Source organism: Engystomops pustulosus, chromosome 3 (genome assembly GCF_040894005.1).
Source record: "Engystomops pustulosus chromosome 3, aEngPut4.maternal, whole genome shotgun sequence".
Taxonomy (NCBI): domain Eukaryota; kingdom Metazoa; phylum Chordata; class Amphibia; order Anura; family Leptodactylidae; genus Engystomops; species Engystomops pustulosus.
In genome coordinates, this window is record NC_092413.1 from 75,778,783 (window position 1) to 75,804,458 (window position 25,676).

General features: G+C 40.3%; 1 protein-coding gene and 1 long non-coding RNA gene across 2 annotated transcripts in view; one reads left to right on the top strand and one right to left on the bottom strand.

The window, feature by feature from the left end:
- LOC140121478 (uncharacterized) overlaps positions 1 to 9,764 on the top strand; it is a 78,960-nt gene extending 69,196 nt beyond the window's left edge. Inside the window, exons 2-3 of the long non-coding RNA XR_011854110.1 lie at positions 535 to 636; positions 8,597 to 9,764. This is a non-coding gene — a long non-coding RNA (uncharacterized lncRNA). The remainder of the gene's footprint in view (positions 1 to 534; positions 637 to 8,596) is intronic.
- PGBD5 (piggyBac transposable element derived 5) overlaps positions 1 to 25,676 on the bottom strand; it is an 87,244-nt gene that overhangs the window by 45,681 nt on the left and 15,887 nt on the right. The window contains exon 2 of the mRNA XM_072141116.1: positions 14,253 to 14,680. Coding sequence (XP_071997217.1) covers positions 14,253 to 14,680 — 428 coding nt within the window. The remainder of the gene's footprint in view (positions 1 to 14,252; positions 14,681 to 25,676) is intronic.

The window sequence follows — 25,676 nt, forward strand, 5'->3', positions numbered from 1 at the left end:
TTACCCCCCCCCCTTTCCATTTTCCCAAACGGCTGCATAGCGGCGCCCGATTTTGTTTCCTTCCTTGTCCCCCCTTTTCCCTTTTTTCCTTTGTTTTGTACCGTTGTGCTTTGTTATGAAAATTAATAAAAATTCAAATATGAAATAAAAAACACAAAAAAAATTGTACATGGTACAGAAGCATTTTTTTTTATAATAACAGAGTTCAGACCTTTCCTGTAGTTTTTCACCAAGTTTGCACATTTTGCACCAGGTTGATGACCTACAGATCTTCTCAACATCTTTCAAATTTTGGGCAACCTTAGGACACATTTATTAAAGTGTTTGCGCCATTTTTTTCCCCGACTTAGCACTGAAAAGAACGTAGAAACTGCTTGCACATGTATTGAAAAAGTGTCTGCATCAGTTTTTTTTCTCAAGGATTCACAGTGTCAGACAAAACAAAAAATGTGCACCTAAATGCGCATCTTAGTGCTTAGACGGATTTGCGCCAAATTTATTACTGACATGAGGCACAATTCTTTCTGTACCCAGGGCCGCATCTGCCATGAAGCGAGATGAAAATATCAGGCGTCCCGGCACACAGCACTCGGTGAGAGAACAGTTCCCAGCGGCTGTGTGGGAACGTAACCGGAGGTAAGTAGCTGATTTATTAGTTTTATTTCTGGGCAATACTGTGTATACCCTATCTGGAGGGCATGCTGTGTATATACTCTATGGGGGGATGGCTGTGTATATACTGTATGGGGGATCTGCATATAGGGGCTGGATTTTAATTAAACTGGGTTGCCTTATTTGGAGTACTGTATATCATTTAATTTGGGAGTATTTGTATGGGGATTGTCATAAATACATTAGGGGAACTGTATATAAATAAAATGGGTGTATATATAAATTAGCTGAATCCTGTAGTTCAGGGGTTGTGGTATATATAATTTTGGGTGCGGTACATATGTATTTATTCGGGGGACTATATAAAGGATGTTTATGTGTTGAATACTGGGTGATTGATATTTAGAAACACAATCCATTATACTTTAACCCCTTAATGACTTGGCCCTTTTTTTTCCACTCCCCACCTTCAAAAATCTATAACTTTTGTATTTTTACACGTAAAGAGCTCTGTGACAGCTTGTTTTCTGCGTAAAAAATTGCACCTCATAGTGACGATATTGAATATTCCATGCCATGTACTGGGAAGCAGGGAAAAATTTTCAAATGCAGTGAACATGGTGAAAAAATGCATTTGCGTTCTTTTCTTGTGGGCCTGGATTTTACGGCTTTCACTGTGCGCCCCAAATGACATGTCTACTTTATTCTTTGTGTCGGCACGATCTTGGGGATACCAAATTTTTATAGGTTTTATAATGTTTTCATACATTTACAAAAATTAAAACCTGTACAAAAATTTTTTCTTTGATTTTGCCATCTTCTGCTACTAATAACTTTTTCATACTTCAATGTACGAAGCTGTGGGTGGTGTCATTTTGTGCGACTTTCAATGACGTTTTCACTGCTACCATTTTTAGGACTATACAACCTTTTGATCACTTTTTATAGAATTGTTTATATCTTTCAAAATGGCAAAAAAGTGCCATTTCCAACTTTGGGCGCTATTTTCCGTTACGGGGTTAAATGCTGATATTTAATGTTTATTTATATTTATATTAGTTTATGGGCGCCGCCATCTTACCTGGGATCGCCGCTCCCCGTGACGTCATCGGGGACGGCGATCCGTCTCCATGGTAGCCTCGGGTCTTCCGAAGACCCGAGGCTATTTCGTTTTAACCCCTTCATTACAATGTGCTGATAGCACATTGTAATGAATGAGGAGGAAAATCCCCATATACTGCCATACTGTAGTATGGCAGTATATGATAGGATCGATCAGACAACCTAGGGTTAAAGTACCCCAGGGAGTCTGAAAAATAGTATAAATTTAAAAAAAAAAAAAAAGTTAAAAAAAAAAAAAAAATAACAATAAAAAACCCTAAAATTTCAAATCACCCCCCTTTCCCTAGAACTGACATAAATATAAATAAACAGTAAAAATCATAAACACATTAGGTATCGACGTGTCCGAAAATGCCCGATCTATCAAAACATGATAACGGTTTTTCAATGCGTTTAACCCATTAATGGAAAATAGCGCCCAAAGTCGAAAATGCCACTTTTTTGCCATTTTGAAAAATATAAAAAAATCTATAAAAAGTGATCAAAAGGTTGTACAGTCCTAAAAATTATATAATTGTAAATATTATCAAATTTCGCAAAAAAATGACACCACCCACAGCTCCGTACACCAAAGTATAAAAAAGTTATTAGCGCCAGAAGTTGGCAAAATCAAAAAAATTATTTTTGTACAGGAGGTTTTCATTTTTGTAAATGTATGAAAACAAATTTGGTAACCCCTTAATCGTACCGACCCAAAGAATAAAGTAGACATGTCATTTGGGGCGCTCAGTGAAAGACGTAATATCCAAGCCCACAAGAAAATGGCGCAAATGTGTTTTTTCACCATTTTCATTGCATTTGGAATTTTTTTCCCGCTTCTGAGTACATGGCATGGAATATTTAATAAAATAAAAATTTAAGGTACAGTATGGTAACATTTACAGTAAAATGGACGATGGTAATGTTGTTGTTGTATGCCTTATGTTTATGAGTGACTGTTTTCCTGCTATATACCTGCATGTCATAAGAATTGAAATTAAAAAAAGGACCATGTTAAATTCAAATCTGTTTTCTTTTTAAATTTTAACCGGTGTTTTGTATGCGTTGGAAAAGGGGTAGTCTTATACGGCGAATACAGGCAGTTCCCGGGTTACATACAAGATAGGGACTGTAGGTTTGTTCTTAAGTTGAATTTGTATGTAAGTCGGAACTGTATATTTTATCATTGTAATCCCAGCCAGAACATTTTTGGTCTCTGTGACAATTGGATTTTAAAAATGTTGGGTTGTCATAAGAACCAGGATTAACACTAAAGCTTCATTACAGACACATTTGATAACTGTTACAGCTGTTTATTGCAGTCTAGGGCTAAAGTACAATAAATTACCAATATCCAGTGGTCCGTTTGTAACTATGGGTCGTATGTAAGTCGAGTGTTCTTAAGTAGGGGACCGCCTGTATATCTTAAACTCTATATTTTAAACAGGAAAGTAGGGGGGTCGTCTTATACACCAGGTCGTCTTATACGCCGGAATATACGGGAAGTGATATTTCTTTTCAAATGCATTTTTATTCAGAAAAATTATTCAAACATAAAAAAGCTATGTAAATTGGATATTGCAGTAATTGTACTGACCTATAGAACATAAGGCACCCGAGGGAAGGGGATTAGTGGGGTGAGAGGATTGAGCAATTATTTCCTGACGAACACAATCAATTTTATCCTTAAAGTAGGTGGCCAGATCTTCAGCCGCAAGGTCTGTGACAGGTGGCTGCACCTTTGGTGTGAGTAAGGAGTGAAGCGTATCAAAGAGCCTTTAGGGGCTGTTAGAGAGAGAGGAAATTAGATTAGTAAAATAGACCTGTTTGGCAAGGTGAAGGGCAGAGTTATAAGTTTTTAGCATAAATTTGAAGTGTAGAAAGTCTGCAGATGTGTGCGACTTTCTCCACAGACGTTCGGCAATCTGAAGGAAACAAGTATGTTTGGTGTGCCAAGGTTGCACAGAGGTTAGTATCCACGTCTGGACAGGGGAAAGAGGAGATGGGGGACAGAGCAGACTGTAAGATTTCTGTGAGTTGGTATCTATTGCATGTGGGTTCCGGTATGAATGATGGGTGGAAGGATTCTAAGAAGGTGAAGGATTATTGAAAGTAAAAGAAAGGAGGTTATGGTCAGAAAGTGGAAAGTAAGAATTGGTAAAATTAGATATTGAAGATGGTTGGGAGAAGACCAAATCGAGTATGTTTCCCTCATAATGAGGGGAATCGCAGAGTTTTGAAAGACCTCGAAAAGTAGTTAGTGCTAAGAGCTGAGAGGCAGGAGGGGAAATGGGAGTGTTATTAGGGATGTTGAAGTCTCCCATGATGATGGTTGGAATGTCACAGGATAGAAAGTAAGAGATCCAAGAGGCAAAGTGGTCAAGGAACTGATAGGGTGAGCCTATCCTATTCCTATCTCGGCAATTGATAACTCTCCTTTAGAATTAAAGGCTATTTTTCATTCTGTTGAAAATTTTGATTTTAAGCCTGATCACCAAGAAAAGCTTGAACTGTTTATCTTGAACTTGAACTGTTTAGCTTGAACTGTTGCCTTTGATTGTCGAGGTTGATGCTTCATCTGTGGAAGTGGGTGCAGAAGAAGGAGTTGCAACTTCATCCATGTGCCTTTTTCGTAAAGAAGTTTTGTCCAGCTAAATCCAACTATGACATTAATGACCAAGAGTTGTTAGCTAACATACTAGCCTTGCAGCACTAGAGTAATTTTTGGAGGGTGCTAGATATCCAGTTAAGATCCTTACAGATCACAAAAACGTTTAAATGCTAGACAGGCTCGGTGGGCACTGTGCTTTTAACTCTTCGGTTACCTATGCTCTTTCTAGAGTAACTCCCATCCCATTTTAATTAGATACGATTCCATTGCACTTCTATACTTTGTACACAGTACGACTAACATAACTACTGACAGATACACCCTCTGGCAACACGTGTACAGGCAGTCCCCGGGTTACGTACAAGATAGGGTCTGGAGGTTTGTTCTTAAGTGGAATTTGTATGTAAGTCGAAACTGTATATTTTATCATTGTAGATCCAGACAAAAAAATTTTGGCCCCAGTGACAATTGGAGTTTAAACCATTTTTGCTGCAATGGGACCAAGAATTATCAATAAAGCTTCATTACAGACACCTTACAGCTGATTATTGCAATCTGGGACTATAGTAAAGCATTCAGAAAGCTTCACCAGAAGTCAGAGGGGTCTGTCTGTAACTATGGGTTGTCTGTAAGTCGGGTGTCCTTAAGTAGGGGACCGCCTGTAATCTGGCTGACTAGGTTAGCAATGTAAGAACACTCAATACTCTCTTCATTCCATCTCTTTGCAATTGAAGTCCGATTCAAATCCATACATATACATATATATATACACACACATAGTGGTGGACAAAAGTATTGGCACCCCTGGAATTATGTCAGATAATACTCTGATTGCAATCACAAATTCTTTGGTATTAAATCACACTTGCAGCCAGTTGAAATGGATTAAAGTTGACTCAACCTCTGTCCTGTGTCCTTGCTTACCACATTTAGCATGGAAAAAAATAAAGAAGAACAAAGAACTGTCTGAGGACTTAAAGGAAACCTACCATTTAGAATGGCAGGGGTAAGCTGTAAGTACCGAGCACCAGCTCAGGGTGAGCTGGTGCCGGTGCTTAGTTTCGTTAGTGTTATAAACCGCTGTATCGCGGTTTTAACACTTTTTAAACTTTAGAGCAGAAGGGGTTTCGGCACTGCATGCGCACGCAGCGCCGAAGCGTCTTCTGCTCTAAAGTTTAAAAAGTGTTAAAACCACGATACCGCGGTTTATAACACTAACGAAAGTAAATACCGGCACCAGCTCACTCTGAGCTGGTGCTCGGTACTTACAGCTTACCCCTGCCATTCTAAATGGTAGGTTTCCTTTAAGAATCAACATTGTGAGGAAGCATGAGCAATCTCAAGGTTACAAGTCCATCTCCAAAGACCTGAATGTTCCTGTGTCTGCTGTGTGCAGTGTCATCAAGAAGTTTAAAGCCCATGGCACTGTAGCTAACCTCCCTAGATGTGGACAGAAAAAAAAAATTGACGAGAGATTTTGACGCAAGATTGTTCGGATGGTGGATAGAGAACCTCCACCAATATCCAAACAAGCTCAAGTTGCCCTATAATCCAAGGAAGACCCTACTTCTTACACAGAAACTTAAAAAGCCAGACTGGAGTTTGCCAAAACTTACATGAGAAAGCCTAAAATGTTTTGGGAGAATGTTCTTTAGCCAGGTGAGACAAAAGTAGAGATTTTGGAAAAAAGGTATCAACATAGAGTTTACATGGAAAAAAAAGAGGCCTTCAAAGAAAAGAACACGGTACCTACATTCAAAAAGGGCGGAGGTTCCCTGATGTTTTGGGGTTGCTTTCCTGCCTCTGGCACTGGACTGCTTGACTGTGTGCGTGGCATTATAAAGTCTGAAGACTGCCAACAAATTTTGAATGTAGGGCCCAGTGTGAGACTGGAGACTTCTAAAGTGGCATGTAATGAGTCCAGAACTGAATCCCATAGAACACCTGTAGAGAGATCTCAAAATGGCAGTTTGGAGAAGGCACCCTTCAAATCTCAGGGACCTGGAGCAGTTTACCAAAGAAGAATGGGCTAAAATTCCAGCAGACCATTGTAAGAAACTCATTGATGGTTACCAGAAGCACAACCTTTTGTCTAAAGGTTGTGCTACCAAGTATTAGGTGCGGGTGCCAATACTTTTGTCCAGCCTATTTTTGGAGTTTTGTGTAAAATGATCAATGATTTGACTTTTTTTTCTTGTCTTTTGTGTTTTTTCATTGCAAAATAAATTAAGATATTAATACCAAAGAATTTGTGATTGCAATCATTTTCTAGAAGAAAACAAGTGTTATCTGATAGAATTGAAGAGGACCCACTGTATATATACCCACATACTTATTACAGTATGCGACGAGATAAAACTGTATATGCTGGTCTGCAGGCCATTTGTCTGCCACCCGGCAACCACCTGATGCAGATCCAGCAGTCCTACTATAGAAAAATCTGTGCTATGGGCTTACACGCAATGGTCATTGATATTCTTAGAAAGCCAATGTAGACAGGATGTTTCTAATCTTTTCTATTAATTAACAGAAGCTTTCTTTGCAATATACTTTAACCAGCAACCACTAGGTGGAGCTGCTGCGACAGAAGGAACTGTGCCTCACGGCTATTCTTGAAAAGTAATTCACACTGATAGGAAGCAGATGTTATCTATTGTAATTGTTTTATGTGTAACGTACCTTAGCAATCTTTGTAGATATATACTGAATGTTTTGTTGTTTCTTATATGAACACATTGCGCAAAAATGATGTACATGCAATTGACGACATTGTAAATGTGATGTGAACGCAGACGCAAAATGCAATGTTACTGCAAAAGCAATGTAAACATAAGTGTGTTGTATTTACATGACATTTGCACATGACCTTTTTGGTAATACATCACATTTGCGTTTACATTTCATTTGTATTTACATGTCATTTGTGTTATGTTTAAGTGACACTTCGTTGTATTTTCGTTCATGTGGTGTTTGTTTTTACATAGTATTTGCATGCACGTGGTGTTTCCGTTTATATCTCATCTGCATTTACTCAGCGTTTGCGGGGAATTTGTGTTAACGTGGGGTTGGCTTTTATATGACATTTTCTATGCATATACATTCACATGGCGTTTGCATTTGCATGGTATTTGCGATTATTTGCCATTTGTGTTACATTTGCATTCATGAGGCATTTTGCATTTATGTTTTGCAGTGCATTTGCGTACATATGGCGTTTGCGCTTAAATGACATTTGTACTTACATGGTGTTTGAGTTGTGGTTAAGTGGTGCTTATGTGGCATTTGCATTTATGTGGCGTTTGAATTGCATTTGCGTTCACATGGCGTTTCCATGGCATTTGTGTCATGGTTATGACACAAATGTCATGACAGAGTGTTAGTCAGTGTTTATGGTGCATTTTTTATGGTAGCATTTCCATTTACGCGGCACTTGTGTCATGTTTACGTTGTATTTGCTTTTACTCAGCGTTTGTGGTGCTTGCATTCACGTGCATTTGTGTTTATGTGCCGTTTGCATTGTATTTGCATTTACATTACCTCGTGTTTATTTTTAGTAGCGATTGTGTTGCATTTGCACTAACGTGTAATTTGCCTTTGCGTAACATTCACATTGCATTTGCGCTTTTGTTGCATTTACTTGGGTCAGCGTGTCATATGCGTTTACAAGGTGATTGCATTGCATTTACATGCCGTTTGCGTGCCATTTGCATTTACATTGCATTTAATCCCTTAAGGACGCAGCCTGTTTGTACGTTAAGGCTCTGTATTTTTTGGGGAAATTTGACCAAAGTCTCTTCCTGCGGTAATAACTTTTCAACGCTTAAAGATATCTCTGTGATTTTGATATTGTTTTCTCGTGAGACATTGTAGTTTATGCTAGTAGTAGTGTCATTTCAGTGATCCGTTCCTTTTTTGGGGGGAAAAAACTCAATAATTTAGGAAAAATTTGAAAAAAAATGACTATTGTCAAAGTTTCAAATGTTATACTTTTTAGACAAAAAGTGATACCACAAAATTTTTTGGTAGAAACCTTTTGCCATTGGTCTTCTTTTTATATCCATTATTTGTTTTACGTTTCCATTTTTTTACGGATGTGAGAAGGTTTGACCCCTAATTGTGTGACATCCGTGTTCTCTCTCCACGGGTCACACAATCGGACTTTGCTTGTACATCTCACTGGTGCCTACAATATTGTTGAGTACTCGGGGATATGAGTATACACATAATTTTTGTGAAATTTACACTTTCTCTTTTCACTTTCATTCACATTAGGTATTGCACTGCACATCTGTATCTGTGTCCGGACAACATCCGCCTACACAGTTTTCAGTCACCTTCTCTGACGATTGACTTGAGAAGAAGAATAAAACCTACAAGAACAAAACGACCTACTCGGTTTCCAGCCTTTATAACGTGCTCCTTATGTTCAAGACGAATCTGGGCTTCTGACTTTAAACCCGAATGACACTTGATGATGGATCCTCAGTATCCTGCGGACTTCAATCCTGTTTGGATCTCTCTCAACCTGCCTTGGTTGATAATACACATACATCGTACTACAACCTATATCTCTGCGTTTACTTTATTTTCATTTGATATATTTAAATAGTATTTATTAATAATTCTTTATATAATATATTAATTTTATTTCCTGCTTGCCTCTAGCGTCCGACACGGATCCCTGCTGTGGCTCTATACTATGATTCCCTAACCCTTGTGTTTGCATTTTTGCACTTTATATTGCACTTTATTCAAGTCTATGCACTCAGGCACTTTCATAATACTTACCCATCTTTTATCCTTAAAACACTTTTCATTAGCACTTGGATAGCTTATCACAACTTGTCACCCTGCTTTAGGGATTTTTTTGTCATCATTTGTGTTTTCCGCAGGTATATTAATATGCACATGCGATTATTTGGAGTGAATGAATCTTACCATAAGTACATGACAAGACCTTCGTGTCTGTCATGCCACCTGCGCATGCGCTTCAACCCGCATACACTTTTGTTTTCCCTTCCGGTCCGAGCTGTGCACGTGACCCACACACTTCCGGTCTGTGGCACGCACGCCGCACTCCTGAACCGCAGTGGGTGATTGGTCCGTGCCGGACGTCCGGGGGCAGCAGGACTATATAATGATTGATCTCACATACTCTGGCACCCCTGAGGAAGCCTGGTTAACAGGCGAAACGCGTGGGGACTTCTCCAGGTCCCGGTGCCCGGCTTTTATATCTATGCTATATAGGTAATTATGATGTAACTTACTATACAACTTATGAAATTTATACCACACTAGTGGATTGCATATTTAGTATCTATGTATACACTTTTTATTACCACTATATATTGTTGATGATGTGTATAGCCGATATGAATTAGGCACGGGACTTACTGGTCTGTTTTTGCACAATCTGTGCTTTTTTAATTGTTTTTAATATATGCACTTTATTTTTCAATAAATATTTACAAATTGTTATATACTTTGGGCATCCCTATCTCTTTGTTTCAATTTCAATGCTTTCATTGGATGCTTACAAATCATTATCGTTAGACCCCACTCCACACAACTACTAAGGTTTGAAGTTTTAGTAGCAACTTCTCAGATTTTCTTGAAATTTGAAAAATGCGAACTTTTTGGTGATCAATTCAGTTTGGAAGTGCCCTATAAAGGTTTCTGTTCTATATACCCCCACAAGTAACACCATTTTATGAACCTAACATCTCAACCTATTCAAATCAGCATTTAAGAAGTCTGTTAACCCTTTAATTATTTTTCTGGAAGCAAACAAAAATGGATTGGAAATTTTGAAATTTCAATTTTTGATTACAATTTTTCTAATTTAGCCCTAAAATGGATAGATTCAGAAGGAATTTGAGGTAAATATACATCCCTAAATCTTTGCCCTGCTTCTTCCGAGTACGGCAATACCAGACATGTGGATGTCAGCTGCTGTTTCCCCGCACAGCGATGTCCAGAACAGAGTTAGTGCTACTGGAAATTTGGCAGGCCAATTTGGCTGCAAATGTTTTGTGGTGCCACAGTGAAGAGCCCCTTAAGTAAAAGTACAATAGAAAACCCCAAAAAATGATTTCGGAAACTAGACTCCTCAAATAATTAATCTCTGGTTGTGGTGAGCATTTTAACCCCCAATATGCTGGCCAAAATCAAATGCAAAGTAAATGGTGCACAGTAAAAATAGCGTTTTTATCTCAAAAATGTCATTTTAGTGCCTAATATATTGTATCCCACCCATGCTACTTTAGACAAACACCCCAAAAATCATTCTGCGGGTTGTTCCGAGTACAGCAATATCACACGTGTGCCAATAATTTACAGGCTGGGCACACAGTAGGGCTCAGGAGGAAAGAAGCACAATTTTGGTTTTCAAGCTCCATTTTCAATAGATTGGATTTGGAGTGCCATGTCATGTTGGCAGGGCCCATAAGGTGCCAGTGCAATAGAAACCCCCCAAAAATGATACCATTTCGGAAACTAGACCCCTCAAAGAATTTATCTGTGGTTGTGGTGAGCATTTTAACCCCCAATATGCTGGCCAAAATCAAATGCAAAGTAAATGGTGCAGAGTAAAAATTGCATTTTTATCTCAAAAATGTCTAGTGCCTAATATATTGTGCCCAACCCATGCTACTTTAGACAAACACCCCAAATATCATTCTGTGGGTTGTCCCGAGTACAGCAATATCACACATGTGCCAATAATTTACAGACCTGGCACACAGTAGGGCTCAGGAGGAAAGAATCACAATTTAAGTTTTTAAGCTACGTTTTCACTAGATTGGTGATGGGGGGGGGGGGTGCCCCCGAGGTACCAGTACAATAGAAATCCCCAAGTAGTGACCCCATTTTGGAAAGGGCACCCCTCAAAGAATGTATGTAGGGTTTTATGATCATTTTAACCCCTAAGATACTGGCTCAAACGTAATACAAAGTGATTAGTGCAGAGAAACTGCAATATATTGCAATATATCAAATATGCCATTGAAGTGACAAAAGAATTTTGCCCAACTCATGCCACTTGGGAAGAACACATCAAAAATCATTCTGTGGGTTACCCTGGTTAGGGCAATACCCCATAGGAGGCAATAATCTGTAGGATGGAGACACGGCAGGGCTCAAAAGGGAATAACTTGTTGCAGCACAGACATTGTACTTTTTTTGCTTTTTGACATCATGAAAGATTTGTAGATGCCAATAGGGACCAGTACAGTAGAAACACCTAAGAACTGACCCTATTTTGGAAACTACACCCCTCCATGAATTAATATAGGGGTATAGTTAGCATTTTAACCCCACAGGTGGACCCCTGAAAAAGTGCATAATGGATAGTGCATAGTAAAAAATATCCATTATTGTGCCCAGCCGCTGCCATGGGAGACAAACACCCTAAAAATCATGATGCATGTTTTCCAGGGTGAAGAAATAACCCATACGGGGAAGTAATCTACAGGCTGGGTACATAGCAGGACTTAGAAGGGAAGGTGTGGCATGCGGCATAATGTATAAGCTGTGCATAGTACATCAGGGTACATCCAGGGATGTATGATAAATTCGGAAGCAATCTTTCATACATAACCCTGGTTTTTCTGGGCATGTCTCACAGTGATGAATAGTGTCCTTCCAAACACCATTTTTGGAGCACACCCTGCACCTCTTCTGTGACCTTCCCTTCTAGGCAGTTTGGGGAACTACTCCTGGAAAGTGCTGCCCTGGTACAATACGTGATGTGGCCTCACTTCCAGATGTGCTAGCACTCCCCCCTTCCTGGTCTCCAAAAAGAAAGTGCTTTATTACCTCCTATTGAAATTCCAGGAAAGTTCCCCCCTCTGGCCAGAATATCGATGCAGCACATAAGCATTATATAATGTTCCCTGCATGATGTGCACAGCCAGCTTCTTGTACCACACCCTCAACTTCCGCATGGCGTTGTATGGCTGAAGCACCTGGTCCGACAAGTCCACCCCTCCCATGTACTTGTTATAATCTAAAATACAGTCTGGCTTGGGGGTTTCTGTACTGGTATTTTGTACTGGGACAGGGGTGGTGGTGTGCTCATGTCCTTGTACTTAACACACATTACAGAGTCGCTGCAGTGACTTAGGGAGACCTCTCTGATTTCTGCGTACAGTGCCGCATGCCGCAGTATTTCTGGAAGTGAGGCACTTGAACAGGGTAGTGCTGGTGTAGAAATTGTCCAGGTAGAGGTGGTAGCCGTGGTCCAGCAGTGGGTGCACCAAATACCACACTATCTTCCCTGTAACACCCAGGAAGGGGGGCATTCTGGGGGCACTATAGTGGAGTCCTTTCCTTCATATACCCTGAACTTGTATGTGTACCCTGATGAACTTTCGCACAGCTTATACATCTTCACACCATACCTTGACCTTTTACTGGGCAGGTACTGACGGAAGTGAAGTCTCCCTTTCAATTGTACCAGGGACTCGTCTATGCTCACATGTTTGGCGGGGGTATATGCCTGGGCAAACTTGGCACTAAAGTGATCTAATATGAGCCTGACCTTAAATAAACTATCATAACTGGGGTCACTGTGGTGGGCATTGTGTGTTGTCGGTGTAGTGCAAAAACTTATGGATGGCTTCAAAACACATCCTGCTCATTGCCATGCGGAACATCGGGGTGTGGTACAGTATTTCTGTGCTCCAGTAGTCACTGATTGAAGGCTTCTTTACTATCCCCATAAGGAGTATTATGCCCCAATACTTCTGCATCACTGCTGCAGTGACAGGGGTCCACCTATAGGGTTGTGCATAAAATGAAGTGGGGTTTTGGGCAATATGCTGTGCAGCGTAGAGATTTGTCTGGAATACAATGAAATTCAACAGCTCCTCATAAAAAAAAATAACTTAAAAAAGTCCACAGCTCTGAGCCCTGCCGTGTCAAAATTAATTTTTCGCTCGAAATCGCTGCAATTGGCAGTGATCGGCGGGCGGGATGGATTTGATTGGTCGGGTGACGTCGACAGGAACTCCTCCTGCCTCCGTCACCCAAGTCCCATCCCGATATCATCACGTCTCGCGATGTGGTGACAATTAGAAGAAAGGATGCACTCGCGCTGTAGCTGTACTGCGCTGAGCGCTATTCATGGGAACCAGACCAATACAGCTACGGCGCGGAGCGCTAAGGGGTTAATAATCATCATCTTTATTTATATAGCATCATCAAATTCCGTAGCGCTTTACAAATCATAGGGGACATATACAAATATAATATTACATTACAGAGTACAAACATTTATATGGAACAATGGAGTAAGGGCCTTGCTCGCAAGTGCTTACATTCTATGAAGATGAAAGCGGTGACACAAGAGGTCCAAGTGACTGCAGAGAAGCCTGTAGCTTGGTATTGTGTTTGCCGGATAAGCAACAGGTGGAGGACATAGGATGGTTTAGTAAAGAGAGACTTGACATTTCATGCAGTTAGCGAGTGTGATAGGCTTCCCTAACAAGATGGGTTTTAAGAACATGTTTGAAACTTTAGAGGGTGGGTACATGGCGTTTTGCGGGGTGCTTACGTCTACTTGGTGTGTACATTGCAATGTGTTTACACTGCATTTGCATTTCAATGGCATTTGCATCCTGCTCACATTGCAAATAAATGCAATGTTAACTGAGTATAAGCAGAATGTTAACACAGTACACAACATCTAGATGAACATAGAGAGAGTTCATACACACTGCCACTGATTTGACAGTAAGACAGCCCCAGCTCCTCCTCTCTGACAGAACACATATCCCATGGTCAGATACTGAATGGGGAGGCTAGAAAGAAAATTCAAAGTGCCCCTGGATCTGTGTAGCGGTCCCTACCAAATGCTAATCTCCACATGTTTGACTTGGCGAAAGGTCCTCTTTAACTTATTTTGTTATACATCTCTTGGAATGATTACCTGTGTTTGTGAAGGGCTGAATGATGAATCAAAGCCATTCTGCAGAGAGTTAAGGAATGGTTGAATCTTGTAAAGTCCATGGGTAGTCTGGCTCGAACGGAAAGCCACAATATGGAAGAATTTCAGAATTTTCTCAAATCGTGATTGTGTCATAACAAGTGATATGCTCTTGTTGCTATAAAATCCACCACTCCATATGCTGAGCACAGATTCACAATGATGGGTACTAGTTGATATCATGTAGCCCAGAAATGCTTTAATCTCAGGAACAGTGACATCGACCCATACATCATCACATCCAAATCTTTCTTGGAACTTCTTAGCATACATATTAGTCTGTGTCACCATGTTTTTAATCACATTGTCCGGGACAAACAGTTGAAAAAAATCAATCGCCTTCGAATTGGATGGCATTATACGAGTAGGCCCTGCAACGAAACAGAAAGAATTTTTTTTTCTACAGCCACAAAGATTTTCAAATAATTTGGTATTCTAGCAGCAATCATTTTGTGTTGGTAATGTAACAAGAAATTGCATGTGAAATTGACATAAAAAGGTACAGTACGGTACTATACACCATTACAGGTTGCCTATAACTACTTTATAAAAAATGAAAGTGTAGTAGGACCATGAACCCCACAAAAGGGAGAGCAGCTGTGTAGTGGCTGTTCCTGATCCCACTGTAGTTGTCATACCTGGCCAGTATCCCTACTGTAGGCAGTACATAAAGCTTAAGGTTGTGGTTTATGGCATCTTTAATGTGCCAAAGAGGAGCAACATGGTGATTGATAAGAATTAGCCCTCTCAATAACCTCACAATTAATGAACAGGTATTCTGCTCCCTTCAAAGGAATAAAACAACATGTAACACTGGCTCCATTCATTGTCTAGGGTACTGTCACAAATATCCAAGATAGTGAATGTGGCAGCAAGGTGCATGTGTAACCAGTCACTTCATTTGGCTAACAGTACACCCATTTTCATGTTTGGTCGGCTCCAAAAGTCAGACACTAATCTGTTACCGTTATATTCTGGGGATAGGAGATAACTTTGAATCTTAAGTTTAGGAGGTGATCTACATAATAAGAATGGAGAAACTGATTAGTGCAGATTGATTACTGCAAACGCACATGCTTTCTACCAAACCTGGGATGTTTGGATTTGTTTTAAGAGTGGTCGTGAGTTCCCACATTGGCTTGATTTGACATTGACATTTTGGAGCTGCCCGAAACCTTTTGATCAATGTCTGCTTCCCTTCCCGCCTACCTTACTCTCTATACCCCAACTCCCCTCCCTGTAGTGATCTGCTGTTTATTTGTTGTTGAATAATAACTTGTTATAATGAATTGCAGGGTACCTCATGTCTCAGATATACATTCAGGATAAATTAAATATAAAAAGAAAATACAAAGAGAAACAATACTTCTGCTGCCATAACATCACATCTGGAATCAGCGCCCTGAAAAGTGATCACTAATGAAGACTTCACTTTAAAAGATGCCATGGACTGTTCATCAACGTGTGTAATATAACTTTTGGAGTGCAGTTGCGGCATTCAATACCTTTACCGCACAATAATTGAGGAAAACAATCAATAAACACCGACATAATGCTAAGATATGAGAATCTGCCCAATGGAACAGATCCCACCAAGTACTAGAAATAGATTTCATTCTTTAAAAGTTAGATGCCTACATTTACTAAGGTCCTTGTGCCAGTTTTCTTTTCAGCGCAAACTGCTTGCACATATTTAAGTAGTGTCCGAGCCACATTTGTGTCACGGCTGCACTATTCTTCATGCAACACAAATTTTTTCACTGAAATGTGCATTCCGGTGCTCAGTCGGACCATGCGCCACATTGATCATGCAAAGTTTCATAGAATTGTGTCACATGCCCAATGTTAACCCCTTCCCGACATTTGATGTAATAGTACTGCATGGCGGGAGGTGCATTCCAGCAAAATGCAGTACTATTACGTCAAACTGCGGGTGTCGATTATATATTATAGCCGACACCTGCCTCTAACACCCGATCGTGGGTGTTAACCCCTAACACGCAGCGGTCGCGCTGACCGCGGTGTGTTAGGGGCATTTAAAGTGAATCGGACCCCCCTGGGTCCGCTGCTCCGATCGCAGCCCCGGGACTGTCAGTGCCCGGGGCTGTGTGAGCCTCTTCCGTAAGCCGGGTCGGTGCCTTCTGGCAGAACCCGGCTGTAACACACTGAGCATGCACTGTGTAATGTGAAGAAGAGCTTGAATCAGTGGATCGCTTATTCAAGCTAACCTGTAAAAGTAAATTTAAAAAAAGCTAAAAACATTAAATAAAAACATTTTTTAATAAAAAGAATTAATTAAATAAAGTTAAAAGTCCCCTAAACACAAATATTCCCTATATACATGCAATAAAGTGAAAAAAAAACCCACAAAATCACCAGAAAACCCCACATATTTGGTATCGTCGCATCCGTAACAATCTGTACAATAACTCAGAAACATTATTGGACCCAGCTCGGTGAACGCCGTAAAAACAAAACCCGAAAAACACGGCAAAAATGTACATTTTTCATAAAATCTCTACACAAAAATGTTCTAAAAAGTGATCAAAAAAAGTTATGTGTGCCAAAATGATACCACTGAAAAGAACAACTCAACACGTAAAAAAATAAGCCCTAAACTAGCTCTGTCAACCAAAAAATATTAAAGTTACGTCTCAGAAAAGATGGCGATGCAAAAACAAATGAGATTTCCGATATATTAGTTTTTATCCAGTAAAATTGTAAAAATAAATGAAAACTATAAAAATGAGGTATCACCGTAATCGTAGTGATCTGTAGAGTAAAGATAATATAGTATTTTTAGTGTACGGTATACGACCCCCAAAAATTATGAAAAGAAAGTAAACCAAAATTGACAATTTTCTTTTCACCCATACATTCAAGAGTTAATAAAATCTCATCAATAAGCTAATGACCCACTAAAATGAAGTATTTGTAAAGTGCATCTCATGTCGCAAAAAATAAGCCCTTATATGTTCAAATTGCCAAAAAAATAAAGATTGTATAGCCAATAAAAAGTGACAATGCATAATCTGCTCTGAATGGCGCAGCTTCTTTTCGATGCCCTGGCGTGTGCCCATACAGCAGGTTACCACCACATATGGGGTATTGTTATACACGGGAGAGATTGGGTATCAAATTTTGTGGAGTGTTTTGGTATTTTATCCACTGAAAATGTGTACATTTTATAAAAAACACATTCATTTAGCCAAAAAAAAATTTACTTTCAAAATTGCATCTGATTTTGTTTTAACCCCTGTAAAACAATTAAATGGTTAACAAACTTCATAAAAGTTGTTTTACGTACGTTGAGGGGTGTAGTTTCTATTATGGGGTAATTTATGGGGTTTTACTTTTATTTAGGCCTCTCAAAGTGACTTGAAACCTGAGCAGGTCCCTCAATAGCATGATTTTGCGTTTTTATGAAAATGTGAAAAATCACACCTAACGTTGAAAGGCCCATAACATCCTACAAAAATAAGAGTATGCATAAAAAACCATGTCCACATAATGTAGACATTCGGTGAATGTTAGTTATTAAGTATTTTTGTGATTATGACTATGTATGGATAAAGTAGAACATTTTGAAGTTCGAAAATCAAGAATTTTTCCAAATTTTCACCAAATATCTGATTTTCTCATAAATAAATGCAAAACATACCACCAAAATTTTTCAACTAACATGAAGTACAAAGTGTCACGAGAAAAAAATGTTAAAATCACTTGGATATGTTAAAGCATTCCGAAGTTGTTATAACTTATAGTGACACAGGGCAGATTTGAAAAAATGGGCCGTGTCAGGAAGGTGAAAAGTGGCTTCGGCGTTAAAGGGTTAAATGTGCACCAAAAAAGTTGGTGCAATCTGTCGGAGCAGTGCAGGGAGCTCCTGATTCATGAAGAAAGGGTGCCAGAAATCCTGAATCTGGTGCACCCTGTGCACTACGTAGGCAAACTTCTCTTACCCCATACCATTGAGGTTGGTGGGGACCCCTGGGTGCAAAATCTGGTAGGGGCCCCCATTGAATGTAGTCGAGACAGGGTAGAACAGGTAGACAAGTAGAGCCTAGTATTTACTATATACAGCCCCCAGTAATCACTATTTACAGCCCCCAGTAATCACTGTATACAGCCCCCCACTAATCAATCACTATATACAGCCCTCAGCAATCACTATATACAGCCCCCCAGTAATCACTATATGCACCCCTCAGTAATCACTATATACAGACCCCAATAACTACTATATACAAACCCACAGCAATCACTACATACAGACCCCCCAGTTATCGCTATATGCACCCCCCAGCATTAACTATATACAGCTCCCCCTTTAACAGCTGTATACATCCCCCTATAATATCTATATCCAGTCCCCCTATAATAACGGGCGCAGCTTTCTGTCACAGGGTCTCCCACTATTCACAAGCCCACAAGCGCCCTAACGGTCATAGTACCCTGATTTTACCTGTCATATACCTTGCAATCCGTGCCTGATGAAGGTCTGATGTTGTAAGACCGAAATATTGCATTAATTTGGATTGCCAATTCATTTGAATAAAATATATCATACAAATTTATCAACTCAGGGGTGCCAAGTTTCTTCCAATATTCCCTATAATAACTATACACCCCCTATAACTAACTATATGCAGTCCCCCTTTAATATTTTAATACACCCCCTACAATAATTATATACAGCTATAATAACTATATACAGCCTCCCATTATAACTTTAAACAGCCCCCTATAATAACTATTTACACTCCCCCTATAATGACTATAAACACACTGCTACAATAACTATATAAAGTCCCCCTATAATAACATTACACCCCCCCATAATAACTATATACACCCCCCCTATAATAACTATATACATCCTCCCATTATAGCATTATACAGTCCCCTATAATAACTTAAAAACACAGTGGTTCGTGGTGCACAGTTTGCCCATATAATAAATATTTACACCCCTCTCTAATGACTATAAACACACTGCTATAATAACTATATCCCCTTAACGCTCTGCGCCGTAGCTCTACGGCGCAGAGGTATAAGGGATGTATGAAGAGGGCTCACGGGCTGAGTCCTCTTCATACAGAGGTGGGGGTTTTTGCATATTGCACAAAACCCCCACCGCTAATAACCGCGGTCGGTGCTTGCACCGATCGCGGCTATTAACCCCTTCAACGCCGCCGGCAAAGTCGCCGGCGGCGTTTAAAAGACGGCGGCGCGTGGGCGCCGCCATCTTTTTTTCGATCGCCACGCCCCCGAACGTCATCGGGGGGCGGCGATCGGTTGCCATGGTAGCCTCGTGTCTTCTTTTGACACGAGGCTATCTGGCAGCTGCAGATTCGTTACAATGAGCCAGTGGCTCATTGTAATGAATGTGCTGCAAAAATGCCATATATTGCAATACAGAAGTATTGCAGTATATGGTAGCAGCGATCTGACCATCTAGGGTTAATGTACCCTAGATGGTCTAAAAGATAGTGAAAAAAAAAATAAAAAAAAAAAAGTTTAAAAAATAAAAAAAATTAATAAAATATTAAAAGTTCAAATCACCCCCCTTTCCCTAGAACGGATATAAAACATAATAAACAGTAAAAATCACAAACATATTAGGTATCACCGCGTCCCAAAATGCCCGATCTATCAAAATATAAAAACGGTTACAGGCGGCGGTGACCTCCGAGGCGGGAAATGGCGCCCAAATGTCCGAAATGCGACTTTTACACCTTTTTACATAACATAAAAAATGAAATAAAAAATGATCAAAATGTCGCACAGACCTCAAAATGGTAGCAATGAAAACGTCGCCTCATTTCGCAAAAAATGACCCCTCACACATCTCTGTGCGCCAAAGTATGAAAAAGTTATTAGCGTCAGAAGATGGCAAAATTTTTTTTTTCTTTTTTGTACACATTCGTTTAATTTTTGAAAATGTATTAAAACACAATAAAACCTATATAAATTTGGTATCACCACGATCGCACCGAACCAAAGAATAAAGTAGGCGTATTATTTGGAGCGAAGAGTGAAAGTCGTAAAAACTGAGCCCACAAGAACGTGACGCACGTGCGGTTTTTTTTCAATTTTTCCACATTTGGAATTTTTTTTCAGCTTCGCAGTACACGGCATGTTAAAATAAATAAAATTACGGGAAAGTAAAATTTGTTACGCACAAAATAAGCCCTCACACAGGTCTGTACACGGAAAAATGGAAAAGTTATGGATTTTTGAAGTTGGAGAGCGAGAAATGAGCCGGAAAACCCTCCGTCCTTAAGGGGATATAGAATCCCCCTATAATAACTATATACACCCCCCCATAATAACTATATACACCCCCTATAATTACTAACTATATACAGCCCCCCTATTATAACTATATACCTCCCCTATAATAACTACATACAGTCTTACTATTATAACTATATACAGCCACCATAAAAACTACATAAAATCCCCCTATAAAACCTATACACATTCGAAGGTAAAATAATAAAATTGTACTTCCCCTTCCTCTGCTCCCTCGATGCGTGCCGACCTCATCTTCCCTTGTGGTGTCCCTCAGAGGTGTACTAAGACGGCGGCACCCTGTTGGCGCCCTTCAGGCACCACAGTGACGTCACGCCAACTTGGTTTACCTACGATCGTCTAATGGCAGAGCTCTGCCATAGGCTGAAATCGGGGCATGCCGCATGTCTACTGGATACGGCCCGGGGAGCCCAGACCCAAAAACACTGTGGTGCATGACCGCCCGAATCACCCACATTTGGTGGGGGCCCCCTTAAGGGCAAAGTGTTGGGGGCCCCGGGGCGCGCTCCTCCGATAATATAGCCCTGATTACATCTGTGCTCCTTTGATTTAACCAATTATAGATTATTCCTTTTACATATTACATACCATACCAATCCTATCCTATATGTTCATTCTGTATACCTTGCCTACCTCATATGAGTACCTGTACCTCCATCTACTAATTAAACCTACTCTAAACCTTTAGATCCACTCCCTTATAGTCCTTGATTATATTATTCCCCCATAACGAACCCATCCTAGAGGAATATTTAAACATGTTATACCAAAAACAAATGTTTTATTCATTTTTATGGTGCCTTATTTGTTGTCCTTATTGTATTGTTTCCCCTTTCTTTCCCCCTACCTCATATACAGTCACTCAGTTTCTAAAATGGGGTAATTTATGGGGTTCTACTTTTATCTAGGTCTCTCAAAAAAGCCTGATTTTATGTTTTTTTATGTAAATTTGAGAAATCGCACCTAAAGTTCAAAGCCCCTTAACATCCTACAAAAATGTGAGAATTAATAAACCATGGAGACATAAAGTAGACATCCGGTTAATGTTAGTTATCAAGTTTTTTTGCTGTTATGACTATGTATGGAAAAAGTAGAACATCTACAATTTCAAAAATCGAGACTTTTTCCAAATCTTCAGCAAAGATCTGTTTTTTTTCAGAAATAAACGCAACACATAACAACACAATTTTTCAACTAACAGAGAGTACTATTGCTACAGCACTAGTGACAAACTATAAAACTTAACTTTTATTATATAAAACTATTAAAAAAGTGCTCCACACGGGGCAAAAAAAGAAATCACAGTTATTTTATATTACAGAGGTGGCGGTTTGTCACACCTCTATTGTGAGGAATTCCACAAGGCCAAGTATAATTAGCTATTAGTTTTGCAGCCAGATCTTGTGCAGTGAGCTCTGCAGATTTTTGTGGCAGATAACTTTAAAAAAAGCATTAGCAAAGCGTGTGTGTGAGCTTGGCGGCGAGTGTGCACTGATCCCAAGTGTGTGCAGTGTCTTAAGTGTGACTTAGGTTTAAGGGACTTAAGTTTGAGGGGCTTTAGCAGGTAACTTCTGTGTTTTGTGTTACTTTGACTGTAAATTCTTCTTTCTGTGCATATTTCTATTGTAATCCCCATTAGAATAATGGACTCCATAAGTGGCATTGCTACACGGTGTACATCCTGTGCCATGTATGCTTTCCTTGAACAGCCGTTCGAGGGGGAATACTGCTGTGTGGGGTGTGTGAAAATTGCTCATCTGGAAGCCCAGATTCTGGATCTAAATGAGCAAGTTTCAAGGCTGCGGGCAATTGATAATATGGAACGAAGTTTGCTGCTCCTGGGGCACAAACTCTCTGGGGAAGATGGTTGTGGGGAGGGAAGTATGGAGGTGCAGAATGAGGGGGCAGCTAGTTGGGTAACATGTAGAAGGCGGGGTAGAGGGAAGAGTTGTAGAGAGTCTAGTCCTGATCTGGTGCACCCCAATAAGTTTGCCAGGCTGGCGGATGAGGGGGATATCAGCTCTGGGGTAGCAATGTTGCAGCAAGACATGGCCGCTAGTAACCAGGGGACTGTCTGCTCCAGTAAGAAGGGTAATGGGAGCACAGGCAAGGTCAGACAGGTGCTGGTAGTGGGAGATTCCATTATTAGGGGAACACAAAGGGCAATCTGTCACAAAGACCGTGCATACCGAACAGTGTGTTGTTTGCCGGGTGCTCGGGTTCGGCATGTTGCGGATCAGGGTTGACGGATTACTGGGAGGGGCTGGTGAGGAACCAGCGGTCATGGTCCACATTGGCACTAATGACAAAGTAACAGGTAGGTGGAAGGTCCTTAAAAATGATTTCACAGATTTAGGCCATAAGCTCAGGGCAAGGACCTCAAAGATAATTTTCTCCGAAATATTGCCTGTACCACACCAGAAAGGCAGCGGGAGATCAAGGAGGTAAATAAGTGGCTCAAAAGTTGGTGTAGGAAGGAGGGGTTTGGGTTCATGGAGAACTGGGCTGACTTTTCTGTGGGCTACAGGCTCTACAGTAGGGATGGGATGCACCTCAATGGGGAGGGGGCCGCTGTTTTAGGGGAAAAAATGGCTAGAAGGCTGGAGGAGTGTTTAAACTAGAGACCTGGGGGGAGGGCAATTACACTTGTGCAGGGCAAATAGACGGTGTACATAGAGAGCTGGGAAGAGTCATAGTCCATGGGGGAGGAAGGGGGGCTGGAATGAGATTGGGGAATAAGGACAAAAGGAATACGGACAGGGAAAACCATATAAAGTGTATGTACACAAATGCCAGAAGCCTCACAAACAAAATGGAGGAACTGGAACTCTTGATGTTGGAACGGAAATATGATATAGTGGGTATCAGCGAGACATGGCTGGACAGTAGCTATGACTGGGCTGTTACTATAGATGGTTATAGTCTTTTTAGAAAGGATCGTATAAATAAAAAAGGGGGAGGGGTTTGTTTATATGTGAATTCTTGCCTCAAGCCTGTCCTGCGAGATGACATCAGTAACGCAAATGTGGAGTCCCTATGGGTGGAGATAAGAGGAGGGAAAAAGAATGATAAAATATTACTAGGGGTTTGTTATAAGGCTCCAAATATAATGGAGGCAGCAGAGGAAATGCTGATAAGTGAAATGGATGCGGCTTCAAAGCATGGTGAAGTACTTATCATGGGTGACTTCAATTACCCAGATATTGACTGGGGGGCAGAAACCTGCAGGTCCTTCAAAGGTAGCAGGTTCTTGTCAACAACAAAAGACAATTACCTGTCGCAACTAGTCCTGGAGCCAACAAGAGGGGGGGCACTGCTGGACCTTATCCTTACCAACAGACCTGATAGGGTATCAAAACTACAGGTTGGGGGGAACCTGGGGAATAGTGATCATAATATCATTGATTTTGTATTACGCTTTACTAAGCATGTTAGTGAAGGGGCAACCAACACTCTAAACTTCAGGAGGGCAAATTTTCATCAACTAAGGGAAGACCTTAAAGGCATAGACTGGGATAATGCTCTCAAGGACAAAAGCCCCCCCAAAAATGGGACTTTTTCTCATATATTCTGAAAAAGTCCTGTGAGAAACACATACCTTATGGGAAAAAGCATAAAAGGAACAAGAAAAACCCTATGTGGCTAACTAGTCTTGTAAGGAAAGCAATAAGCGAGAAAGATAAAGCGTTTAAGGTGCTAAAACGTGAATGTAGCGATGAGGCATTACAGGATTATAGAGAGAAAAATAAATCCTGTAAAAAGCAGATAAAGGCCGCAAAAATAGAGACTGAGAGAAATATTGCCAGGGAGAGCAAAAATAATCCCAAATTATAGTATATAAATGATAAGAAACTAAAAACAGAGAGCGTGGGTCCCCTTAGAAATAACATGGGGGTCATGGTGGAAGGAGATGAGGAAAGGGCCAATCTATTGAATGTCGCCTTCTCAACTGTCTTTACCCAGGAAAATCCCCTGGTGGAAGACACAATGAGGAATAATGTAAATTCTTTTTATAATGTCAACAGTTTAACCCAGGAAGAGGTATGGCGCCGCCTCGCAACCACTAAGATAGATAAATCACCTGGGCCAGATGGCATACACCCCCGGGTTCTGCATGAATTATGTACGGTGATAGACAGACCGTTATTTTTAATATTTGAAGATTCACTGAGGACTTGTTATATTCCACAGGAATGGCGCATAGCAAATGTTGTACCAATATACAAAAAAGGATCAAATAGCGATCCTGGAAACTACAGACCCGTAAGTCTAACTGCTGTGGTGGGGAAAATATTTGAGGGGTTTATTAGAGATGCTATCCTGGAGTATCTCATTGTGCACAACCTTATAACCCAGCGTCAGCATGGGTTTATGAGAGATCGGTCCGGTCAGACTAATCTGATTGGTTTCTACGAGGAGGTAAGTTCAAGACTGGATCTGGGGGACGCTGTGGATGTTGTATATCTGGACTTTTCAAAGGCATTTGACACCTTGCCACATAAAAGACTGTTGGGAATAGGAGAAAATCTGTGTATCTGAGTAAGTAATTGGCTTAGTGATAGAAAACAGAGGGTGGTCATTAATGGCACATTCTCAGATTGGATTGATGTTACCAGTGGAGTGCCACAGGGGTCAGTATTGGGGCCACTTCTTTTTAATATTTTTATTAATGACCTTGTAGTGGGTTTACACAGTCAAGTTTCAATATTTGCAGATGATACTAAGCTGTGTAAAGTAATAAATACTGAGGTCGATAGTTTAGCATTACAGAGGGATTTGTGGAAGCTTGAGGGATGGGCAGAGAAATGGTTGATGAGGTTTAATGTAGATAAATGTAAAGTTATGCACTTGGGCCATGGAAACAAAAAGTATAATTATGTTCTAAACGGTCAATTACTTAGTAAAACTGAAGCTGAAAAGGACTTGGGCGTATTGGTGGATGGAAAACTTCATTTTAGTGACCAGAGCCAGGCGGCTGCTGCTAAAGCAAATAAAATAATGGGATGTATCAAGAGAGAAATAGATTCTCATGATAAAGACATAGTTCTG